General features: G+C 40.5%; 1 protein-coding gene across 3 annotated transcripts in view; it reads left to right on the forward strand.

Moving 5' to 3' along the window:
• DEUP1 (deuterosome assembly protein 1) overlaps positions 1–12554 on the forward strand; it is a 75131-nt gene that overhangs the window by 23685 nt on the left and 38892 nt on the right. For all 3 annotated transcript variants that reach the window (XR_011559085.1, XM_070751651.1, XM_070751650.1), the window contains exons 6-8: positions 2596–2709; positions 4990–5244; positions 10713–10858. Coding sequence is in view for 2 of the 3 variants with exons in the window: in XM_070751651.1 (XP_070607752.1) it covers positions 2596–2709; positions 4990–5244; positions 10713–10858 (515 nt within the window). In the remaining variant the exon portion in view is untranslated. The remainder of the gene's footprint in view (positions 1–2595; positions 2710–4989; positions 5245–10712; positions 10859–12554) is intronic.

Raw genomic sequence — 12554 nt, forward strand, 5'->3', positions numbered from 1 at the left:
ATCAACTTCCCAGGGGAAGAGCCTTCTCTGTGGCAGCCCCGACTCTCTGGAACCAGTTCCCCCTGAAGATTAGAACTGCCCCCACCCTCCTTGCCTTCCATAAACTCCTTAAAACTCACCTCTGCCATCAGGCATGGGGGAATTGAGGCATTCCCCCCCCTCGGGCCTATACAATTTGTGTATGATATGTCTGTGTGTGTGTCTGGTTTAATAATGGGTTTTTTTAATGTTTTTAAAAATTTATTAGATTTGTTATGAATTGTTTTATTGTATGTTGTGAGCCGCCCCTAGTCTACGGAGAGGGGTGGCGTACAAATCTAAATAATAATAATAATAATAATAATAATAATAATAATAACAACAACAACAACTTTTGAATAGGATAGGATAGGATCCTGAATAGAATGAAATAGAATAGAATAGAATAGAATTTTTTATTGGCCAAGTGTGATTGGACACACAAGGTATTTGTCTTTGGTGCATATGCTCTCAGTGTACATAAATATATATATATATACATTTGTCAAGAATCATGAGGTATAACCCTAAATGGTAATGAAGCCCTCCAAGGTCCCTTTCAACTTATTCTACTCTACTCTACTCTACTCTATTCTATTCTATTATGGTATGGTTGAACATACATTATGGGGCAGTGATGATGAACCTATGGCGGATGTGCCACAGTTGGCATGCACAGCCATATCTGAGGACATGCAAAACGTTGCCCTATGTCAGCTCCAGCATACATGTGCATGCTGGCCAGTTGATTTTCGGCCATGCGGAAGCCAGGGCCTGGAGAATAAAGTGATCCCCTCCTCTCTGTGACAACCCCTCGTATACCTGTAGACTGCTATCGTCCACTCTGGCCCTCCTTTTCTCTAGGCTATCCATGCCCAGTTCCCACAGTCTCTCTTCGTAAGTCTTGGTTTCTAGACCCCTGATCATTTTGGTTGCTCTTTTCTGCACCTTCTCCAGAATTTCAATGATGAAACCATCAAAGGTTTTTCAAGCCCCCTTCAAGAACAAAATTTTTAACGTCACCTCTGACTTCAATGCCAGCATGGATAATTCCAATGAAAAGGCCCATGGTAGGCGTTAAGTGAGCCCCATCCCACCTTTGGGGATTGATTGCCTATCTTAGCCTAATGTTCCGAATAGCTTTACGAGCAGGGGGCCCATAAAGACTGATATGACAATACAGTAATCCCTCGCTACTTCGCGGATTTCACGGGTTTTCAAAGGGGGCTAAAATCCATTAAATCCATTGAAAATTTTAAATCCATTGAAAATTCATAAAATTCTTCTACAGTACTACTGTACTCTATTGAAGAAACTGGCAGGACATCACATTCAGTTCCAGCTGAGAAACATTATAGAATGACTGTTTAATGCAAAGGGTGGGTTTTAAAAGTCCAAATTCTCGTTAAATGCATAAAAAAAAATATCTTTCCTCTACTTCACGGAAATTTGTTTTTCACGGGTGGTCTTGGAACGCATCCCCCACGAAAAATGAGGGATCACTGTATTTTGAGGGATCACAATCCTAAGCTGCATCAACAGGGGAATACACTCCAAGACCAGGGAAGTCTTAATACCACTCTACTACGCCCTGGTCCAACCACACCTGGAGTACTGTATTCAGTTCTGGTCACCACACTTCAAAAGAGACATTGAAACTCTGGAGAAGGTGCAAAAAAGAGCAACCAAGATGATTAAGGGACTGGAAACCAAGACTTAACGAAGAGAGACTGAGGGAACTGGGCATGGATAGCCTAGAGAAAAGGAGGGCCAGAGCGGACATGATAGCAGTCTACAAGTATACGAGGGGATGTCACAGAGAGGAAGGGATCACTTTATTCTCCAGGGCACCAGAGGGCCAGATGAGGAACAACGGCTGGAAGCTGACCAAGGAGAGATTCAACATGGAGATAAGGAGGAACTTCCTGACGGTCAGAGCGATCAACCAATGGAACAACCTACCAGCGGACGTTGTGAACTCCAACACTCTGGACATTTTTAAGAGAAGATTGAACTGCCACTTGACTGGTGTGCTATAGGGTTCCTGCTTGGGCAGGGGGTTGGACTTGATGGCTTTCATGGTCCCTTTCAACTCTAACAATAAATAAATAAAAATTTTCATATCATATGCACGATTGTGCATTCATTGCAGCATCACAACCAGATTCTGCTCCTCTGTGGGGTCCAACAAATGAATCACAACTAGAGGAATTGCAGCCCAGCTTCATTGCTTTGGGCTGATGTACAGAAACAAGGGCAAGCTCTTTATTATTTGAAGAGCTGGTAGAGGAGGAAGCATGGCTCTATGGGAGAATGCATCTTTGCAGGCCAAGCATCTTGAACAGCGAAGTGCTAAGTGTAATGAATGCAGATAATGTGTTTTGCACCTGGCCAAGGACTATCTAAATTGCTAGTAACAATGTATTATGCAAGAATTTTTAAGTGCAGAAGGCCTTTACGCTGAAGGTTGTCCCGGTTGGTCGTTTTCAAGAAATATAAAGAGAAAGTAGATATTCAGTCATCTGATTTAATTATATTTTCTTTCTTTTTTTTCTTGCTGCCGCTTTTTTCTTTCAGGAATTTAGAGCAAAATCAAGAGAGTGGGATAAGCAGGAAACGTTATATCAGAATCATTTGGTTTCTTTAGATGCTCAGCGAAAATTATTGTCTGAGAAATGCAATCTGTTCCAGGTACCATTCTTTGCTTCTTCTCTAAGAGGAATTGGAATTAAATGAACCATGAAGCTTAGATAAATACTTACCTGAATTTATTTATTTTATTTATTTATTAGATTTGTATGCCGCCCCTCTCCGAAGACTCGGGGCGGCTAACAACAATATAAAAAGACAATGTAAACAAATCTAATATTAAAAATAATCTTAAAAACCCCAATTTAAAGAACCACGCATACATACAAGCATAACATGTATAAATTCTATAAGCCTAGGGGGAAGGGAAATTTCAATTCCCCCATGCCTGACGACAGAGGTGAGTTTTAAGGAGCTTGCGAAAGGCAAGGAGGGTGGGGGCAACTCTGATATCTGGGGGGAGCTGGTTCCAGAGGGTCGGGGCCACCACAGAGAAGGCTCTTCTCCCAGGTCCTGCCAAACGACATTGCTTAGTCGATGGGACCCGGAGAAGGCCAACTCTGTGGGACCTAACCGGTCGCTGGGATTCGTGCGGCAGAAGGCGGTCCCGGAGATATTCTGGTCTGATGCCATGAAGGGCTTTATAGGTCATAACCAACACTTTGAATTGTGACCGGAAATTGATCGGCAACCAATGTAGACTGTGGAGAGTTGGTGTAACATGGGCATACCTTGGGAAGCCCATGATTGCTCTCGCAGCTGCATTCTGCACGATCTGAAGTTTCCGAACACTTTTCAAAGGTAGCCCCATGTAGAGAGCATTACAGTAGTCGAACCTCAAGGTGATGAGGGCATGAGTGATAGGTATATATATATATACTCGCCCAAATTTGTTGCTTATATCCTAAGATCCAGATAGGTATATATATACTTGCCCACATTTTCTAAACCATAAAAATTAATACGTAGATATCTTTGCCAATGAGGTTTGTCACATTTAAACATTGCAGGAATGTGATGCTGTAGGTGTGTATGTATATATACAGTATATGGTTGATTTTCTGTTGAAATCACTCTGGTATTCCCAAATGTGGGAGGAAGGAACTTTGCTTTTCTTTTGCCTCTCGGCCCCATGCAGGGGCCATTACAAGGCAGATAATTTTTTTTAAATAGTCGACAACATTAATTTTACATGGTTACATATTTTTGCTGATAAGTGAAAAGGAAGGGAGACTTGTATAGATCTATTTTGAGCTTTTTTGTTCTCTTCAGCTGGCCATACTACATACATACATACATACATACATACATACATACATACATACATACATACATACATATATACAAGCAGGCAAATTGCATTTTTAATAGAAAAACTATCTCAATCACTTCAAATGGTTTTTCCACTCACGAATATCCCTGTAATTCATACAGATAATGGAGGAGGGGAATGTTTCTATATTTCCTTGTCCAGACTGCAAGTTTTTTAGAACAGAGCTAATAGGGGTGGGCTGCTAGGGGTTCGCAGGAGTTCTAGAGAACCTCTAGTTAAGATTCTGTGCAGTTTGGAGAACCGTCAAATCCCACTCCTGGTTGTCCCCCATCCACCCCTCTGCTCCCCTCCCAGGAGTCCCCACATATATAGAAAAATAAACATAGAAACATAGAAGATGATCTTGGAGTCTTGGTGGATAATCAACTAAACATGAGCCAAGGCCAACACTATCCTAAGCTGCATCAACAGGGGGATACACTCCAAGACCACTTTCAAGAGGAGATTGGACTGCCATTTGGCTGGGGTGCTTTAGGATTCCTGCTCAGGCAGGGGGTTGGACTTGACGCCCTGCATGGGCCCTTTCAACTCTTAAAAATAAATAAATAAAAAATAAATAAAATAATTTTTTTTTTAAAGTCAACCTCTGAACAGAGACTACAGCATACTAATAAACCATCCTCCACCACTGACTTCCAACAAACCAGGTGTTGCTTCTAACTCATGTTAAAAATCGAGCATCATACTCTGTATTAAATCTGCATTTTTTCTTCACTCAGTGGAGAATTAGTTGTTGATGTATTCATCATAACTGAAGTTTCCCCACCCCTCCAGTGTTGTCTTGTTTCTGGAGTTCATTGGGCATATGTGGATAAATTTGCTCTTAGAAGTTTGGGCTAGTCCCGGATTGAGAAATGATTGGTGCTACAAGGACATCTCCTATAAATCTCCGAACTGAAATTTGCTTTAAATAAATAGACTTACAGTTCTCAAGTGCCAGCTTTCTATAGATGCATAAATTTCAGTGTAGAAGAGAAATACCTTTCTTCCCAAAGCAATGAATTTCATGCAACTGTTTTCTTGGAAGGTTTTTTGTTTGTTTGTTTCAGAAACAAGCTCAAAATTGTAAAATCCAAATACCCTGTCAAAAGATGAAGCAAAGTGATGGGGATTCTTGCAGCCAGTACAGAAATGAGCAGCTCGGGGTCCAGAATGGTGCTTTTACCGAGTCCGCTGATAGGAACGAATTCTTTATGGAAAAACTTGAATCAACTGTGAGTGAAATAGCATTGAGCAGAAACAGACTACAAGAAGAAAACTTAAAGCTCCAACAGGAAGTAAAAATGTACCAAAGAAAATGCCAGGTAAAGACCAAGCTATTTCCTTGTTGTTGTTCCTAAACAGTGGCTTTGTTGTTTGTTTGTTTGTTTGTTTGTTTGTTTATGCATTCATTCATTCATTTATGAAGTATAAACATGTATACAAGAGATGGTTTAGACCAGGGGTAGGCAAAATTGGCTCTTGACTTTTGGACTTCAACTCCCAGAATTCCTGAGCCAATCATGCTAGCTCAGGAATTCTGGGAGTTGAAGTCCACACATGTCATAGAAGAGCCAACTTTGCCTACCCCTGGTTTAGAGTACATGGGAACATTAGGACAGGGCAGCAGATAATTTTATGCGCTACACTTAGGTTAGACCTAAGGTGGCATAGTTCTAAATTATCGAAGCCCAAAATTTCAGGTATGGTGGCATAAGGTATTTTGTTGCAAACAGAGGAGTGGAGGGCTCTTCTTGGGAAATATCTCTGGACATTTTTAATTGTATTAATGCCTGATATGCATTATGGGAAGAAGTTTATCATTGGATTGCATCGGTAGATCAATATAAGTCGTTAATAATCAAGCTTAGAATGAATGAATTAATTAATTAAATGAATGGATTGATTGATTGAATGAATGAATGAATGGATTGAATGAATCAATCAATCAATCAATCAATGAATGTCACTTCTTGTACACAACGGTTTTCCCTTTCCCAAAGTCTTACCTATGAAATAAGAAAGATTTTGGGAAACAGTAAACTGTATCCAGATCTCAGGTGTTGCCACAAAGAAGAAGGAGTCAGCCTATTCTCCAAAGCACCTGAGGGTAGAACAAGGAGCAATGGGTGGAAGTTAAACAAGGAGAAAAGCAACTTCAGATCGTGCAGAATGCAGCTGCGAGAGCAGTCATGGGCCTACCTAGGTATGCCCATGTTTCACCAACACTCTGCAGTCTGCATTGGTTGCCGATCAACTTCCGGTCACAATTCAAAGTGTTGGTTATGACTTTTAAAGCCCTTCATGGCACTGGACCAGAATATCTCCGAGACCGCCTGCTGCCGCACAAATCCCAGCGACCGATTAGGTCCCACAGAGTGGGCCTTCTCCGGGTCCCGTCAACTAAACAATGTCGGTTGGCGGGCCCCAGGGGAAGAGCCTTCTCTGTGGCGGCCCCGGCCCTCTGGAACCAACTCCCCCCGGAGATTAGAACTGCCCCTACCCTCCTTGCCTTCAGTAAGCTCCTCAAGACCCACCTGTGTCGTCAGGCATGGGGGAACTAAGACATCTCCCCCAGGCATATATAATTTATGAATGGTATGTGTGCATGTATGTGAGTTTAGAAAATGGGATTTTTAAAAATGTTTTTTAGTATAAATTTAGATTTGTTATAAATTGTTTTTTGCACTTTGTTGTGAGCCGCCCCGAGTCTGCGGAGAGGGGTGGCATACAAATCTAAATAAATAAATAAATAAACAAACTAACTAACTAACTAACTAACTAACTAACTAACTAACTAACTAACTAACTAACTAACTTAGAACTTAGGAGAAATTTCCTGCCGGTTAGAACAATTAACCAGTGGAACAGCTTGCCTCCAGTTCAAGTTGGGAATGCTCCCAACACTGGAAGTTTTAAAGATGATGTTGAATAACCATCTCTCTGGTGTAGTGTAGGGTTTCCTGACTGAGCAGGGGGTTGGACTAGAAGACCTCCAAGGTCCCTTCCAACTCTGTTGTTGTTATTATTATTAAGAAAGAAGAATCGGTGAGCTGGCGGGATCCGGAAGCTGATCTTCCATTTTAAATCCTGCAGATTGCTCCCTTTGGAGCCAGGAGGGTTTATAATGAAAAGTTTTTTGGGGGAAACCCCTCTCATGTATATTTTCCTCTGATGGGGAAGAGCCTTCTCTGTGGGGGCCCCAGCCCTCTGAAATCAACTCCCCCCAGAGATTTGTATTGCCTCCTCATTTATGCCGCCAGGCTTGGAGTCATTAGATGCTACCCCCTGGCCAACAAATGTATTGTGAGCTTGTTGACTGAATGGGTATGAGAATATGTTTGTTTTTTAAAAAAAAAAGCTTTTATTGAAAATTCATAAAAACAAACAATGGTACATACAGAAAATAGAGAGATATCTTAGTCTCTCTTTCCCTGCTTATTTTACTTTATATACAATTTTACATCTTATGCGGTTTTTCATATCAATATATTTCTTGCTTTTCTAACCTAATTCTATGTTCATATGTAAATAAAAAAGATCAAACAAATAAACAAGCAAAACGCACACATAAACATAAAAGGGGCTTAAGTACATAATTTATATCAAGAGAAAGGAAGGAAGAAAGATTAGATAAAAGAAAAACATACTCAAACAGGTTAATACCTTCCTAATCAATTTGATAAGATTTGCCAGACCTTTTTAAAAAATCTGGAGTTTATCTAATTATAAATTATGTTTATTTTTGCAAGTCTGGTATCAATGAAAAAAGGTAAAGCACTCCAAATAGATTTTATCAAGTTTCCTCTTTGTGGCGTAGGTAGGTTAATTATTCCCCTTTATTTGTTCTTTTTTGTAACCAATTGTACCATTTATTCCATGAGTATGAGAGTATGTCAATTGGTTCTAGGTTTTTTAGATTATTGATTTTAATTACTATTAATTAATTAATAATCAATTTAATTAATATTGTTTCCGAGTCTTTGGAGAGGGCAGCATATAAATCCAATTAATAAATAAAAAATAAATAAATATCTGAATGGGGGAAAAATAAAGTTCTCAATAGCAATGGCACTTAGAGTTATATACCACTTTTTACAGCCCTCTCAAAGCGGTTTACAGAGTCTACCTATCGCCCCCAACAATCTGGGTCCTCATTTGACTCATCTCGGAAGGATGAAAGGCTGAGCCAATCTTCAGCCTGGTGAGATTTGAACCACCAAATTGCTGCCAGTCGGCAGTCAGCAGAAATAGCCTGCAGTGCTGCGCTCTAACCACTGCCCCACCGTGGCTCAACTATTCCCTCCACCTCTTCGAATCTCAGTTCATCAGATATCTTTAGGGGAACCATGTGTTCAAAGAGGCAGAAAACATATATTTATTATTTATTATTTATTTATTTATTCATTTGTCCAATACACAAATACATAGGAAGAAAAATAGACATGTAGTAATATATATAAGGGTAAAGTGAACTTAGAGGAGAGGATATATGAAAGAAAGAAAATATATATGATAAGTGAGAGAATAATAATAATAATCATAATAATAATCATAATAATCATCATAATAATAACAATAATTTATTAGATTTGTATGCTGCCCCTCTCCGAAGAGAAAGGAAAGACAATTGGACAGGGGACGAAAGGCACACCAGTGCACTTATGTACGCCCCTTACTGGCCTCTTAGGAACCTGGAGAGGTCAATCGTGGAGAGTCTAAGGGTGAAATGTTGGGGGTTAGTGGTTGACACAATTGAGTTCGGTAATGAGTTCCACACTTCAATAACTCGATTGTTGAAATCATATTTTTTACAGTCATGTTTGGAACGGTTTGTATTAAGTTTGAATCTGTTGCATGCTCTTGTGTTGTTGCGGTTGAAGCTGAAGTAGTCATTGATTGGTAGGATGTTGCAGCATATGATCTTGTGGGCAATACTCAAATCGTGTTTTAGGCGCCGTAGTTCTAGGCTTTCTAGGCCAGGATTGTTAGTCTATTTTCGTAGGATATTCTGTTTCGAGTGGAGGAGTGAAGGGCTCTTCTGGTGAAATATCTTTGGACATTTTCAAGGGTGTTGATGTCTGAGATGTGGTATGGGTTCCAGACAGATGAGCAGTAATCTAGGATGGGTCTGGCAAAAGTTTTGTAGGCTCTTTTGAGTAGTGTGAGATTGCCTGAGCAAAAGCTGCGTATGATCAGGTTAACATATGTGGGTCGATATGTGATTGAGTTATTGAATACAATACAACTCTGAAGTGCTTTTCAGAATATCCAGCCCCATCACCTGTTTTGGATTATGACGGATACCTTCATGATAACCATATTGTTGTTTACTGAGACAGGAGTTTTGAATGTGTGCTGACCCTGTGCCAGCTTTCTTAGAAGTAAATGCATCTCAAAAGGGCCTGTTTTATTTACAATAACAATAATAACAATAGAGTTGGAAGGGATCTTGGAGGTCTTCTAGTCCAACCCACTGCCTAGGCAGGAAACCCTACACTACTTCAGACAGATGGTTATCCAACATCTTCTTTAACCACTGTTGGGGCATTCACAACTTCTGGAGGCAAGCTGTTCCACTGATTAATTGTTCTTACTATCAGGAAATTTCTCCTTGCTTCTAAGTTGCTTCTCTCCTTGTTCAACTTCCAACCATTGCTTCTTGTTCTACTCTCAGTTGCTTTGGAGAATAGTTTGACTGCCTCTTCTTTGTAGTAACCCCTGAGATATTGGAGATATTGAGATATTGGAACACTGCTATCATGTCTCCCCTGGTCCTTCTTTTCATTAAACTAGCCATGCCCAGTTCTTGCAACCGTTCTTCATATGTTTTAGCCTCCCATTTCTGAATACCCAAAGGCTTGCAGGTTTCTTGCTTTATTTCTGAGCAATCTTCCTGCAGAGAGAATCCGGCAATTAAAAAAAAATAGGAAGCCTGTTGTGGTTAGCTCTGGCCCAGCTCCTGCCCCAAGGACTGTGAATGTGGGGGAGACATCCACATGCTGCAGGCCTGTTTTGCCCCCCCCCCCACGGTGGAATCTGCGATGAAGGCTCCTCTGACCAAGAAGACATGAGTGACAGGGAGGAGGAGAGTGTGGCAGACAGCTCAGAAGGAGATCAATTATCTCTCTCCTCCTTGGATTCAGAACAAGAGTTAATGATACAGCCATGCATGCGGAGAGCGATGCATAGGCAACAACAACTGAGAGATTATTATCAAAGAAAATGAGGCCACCTGTGGTTGGGTGGGGCTGTGGTAATTAGTGAGGCTGCTATAAAGAGCAGCCTGTGGGTTTGGCCATTGTGGAGGATTATCTGATCATTGTGTTTTGTGCCTGCTTTGCTGACTTTGACCTTTTGTGTGCTGATTTTCCCCCGCTTTGAAACTAAACCAGAGCAAAGTGTGTTTCACTTTGTGAAAGGAGAAGGACTGTGAATTGCCTCACAGCTGCAAGCTAAGTATCACAGAACTGATAAGGGACTTGTACCAATTACCAGTTTGTTTGGAGACGAGTGCTCTTCGCTATACCAAAAGAGGGATTAGTTTAAGTGACTTTTCATTATAAAGAACATTGTTTTGAATTTTCAAACGTGTGTGTGTCTAAAATTTGTACCTGTGAATTTTTGGGAGAAGTCTACCAGAGAGCCCGACCGAATAAAGCCTACTTTCCAAATTTTTCAAAAAAGACTCTGGTTCCATGGAATATCACCCAGGGCAAAAGAGCTCCGAATTGTGGAACAGCGAGGTATCACTGAGCAAATGAATTGAGTGTGCTGTTTGGGTTTTATTTAGAACACTGAAGCCAGACTCACCGAAGTGAGGAATGAACTGCAGTCTCGTGAAGACCTCCTAAAGATAGTCGAGCTGGAATGCCAGCAGTTGCGAAAGGAAGTGGCCAAAATCGAAGAGTATAAAAGCAAAGAAGAAAATCAAGTGAAGTAGGTATTGAAACTCTACCCCTATACGTCAAAAGCATGGTTCCATGCTTTCTGCATGGCAGCAGAGGCATGATCTTCTATAGGCCAGTTGGGAAGTAAGTCTCAGTAGTTTTAAGGGCGCTTCCTCTAAAGTAAGAATGCAGAGTTTTTGAGTTGTGATGAAGATATTGCATTTTTCCCCGGTGTCAATTACAAGGACCCCAGTAATGGGGGTAGTAGGTTTATGCACTATTTATTGAATACTTAATAGTTTTTTGATTGTCCTTCCTTCTCTGATTGATTGATTGATTGACTGTGTGCCTGTTTTTTATATATATTGGGATTGTTTTATGACATTACTAATTTTAAATTGTAATTAGATTGGTGGGCATTGGATTTGTTATTATGTACTGTTTTTTATTATTGTCGTGAGCCGCCCCGAGTTTGCGGAGAGGGGCGGCATATAAATCCAATAAATCTAATCTAATCTAATCTAATCTAGTACCCTAGTATGATCCTTGATTACTTTTAAAATAGGAAATTATTAAATAGTATATTTTTACCCATAAACACTTTAATCATTTGAATCATTAGCTAGAACTGAACTTTTATAGCAATTAAAGAAAATTGAGCTACTTGACTAATCTGTTATCATACTGAACCCTGTGGGTTCAGTACATAGAAACATAGAAGTCTGACGGCAGAAAAAGACCTCATGGTCCATCTAGTCTGCCCTTATACTATTTTCTGTATTTTATCTTAGGATGGATATATGTTTATCCCAGGCATGTTTAAATTCAGTTACTGTGGATTTATCTACCACGTCTACTGGAAGTTGGTTCCAAGGATCTACTACTCTTTCAGTAAAATAATATTTTCTCATGCTGCTTTTGATCTTTCCCCCAACTAACTTCAGTAACCGTAACATGTTACTGTGCTCCTCAACAAATAATGCTGTCTATAATTTGTTTTTTTTTGTGGCTATTCAAATAATGTGACTTAATCGTAGGTGGGCTACGAGCCGGAACACTAAATTGCGCTCGCTACCGTAGTGATTTTGCTGCTGCACCTGTGGAGGAAGCAACATCGCGCACGGAGCCACAAGTGCACCCGTGTTTCAGCATGCGCGGAAACAAAAAACTTTGCTGAAACATGGGCGCACCTGTGGTTCCATGCACAATTTTGCTTCCTACACAGGTACAGCAGCAAAATAACGCTGGTCCCGCAAGAACTAATGATCCGCAGCGGCGAGCACAATTTAGCGGTCCGGCTCGTAGCCCACCACTGCCTGCACGCATGTGCATGGGGCAGCGTGGGGAGTGGGTTTGTGTGCGCATGCACGGGGGAGGACATTCCATTATGGGTGTGGGAATGTATGCATGCGCTATCACATGCATGTGCACCCTTTTGGCGCCCAAACAAAAAATGATTTGCCATCACTGGTATAGATTCTATATATCCTATGTTGTGGTTTTAGTTACACTGACCACCAGGAGGCAGTGTGTGACTGTTTTCATTCTTATTGGGCATCATCAGAGATACATAGCTGGATTTTATGAAAATATTAGATAATTACTGCCCTGGCTATAAATATTGTATAGGGACTTATAATATAATGTGTTCTGTACACCAAAACATTCAACAGGGGAATAAGTGAAGAAAATGTACATTGTACAATATAATTGATACTGCCTTTTAGCAAACATTTTTGTAAGGT

This window comes from Erythrolamprus reginae, chromosome 4, assembly GCF_031021105.1.
Source record: "Erythrolamprus reginae isolate rEryReg1 chromosome 4, rEryReg1.hap1, whole genome shotgun sequence".
NCBI classification, from domain to species: domain Eukaryota; kingdom Metazoa; phylum Chordata; class Lepidosauria; order Squamata; family Dipsadidae; genus Erythrolamprus; species Erythrolamprus reginae.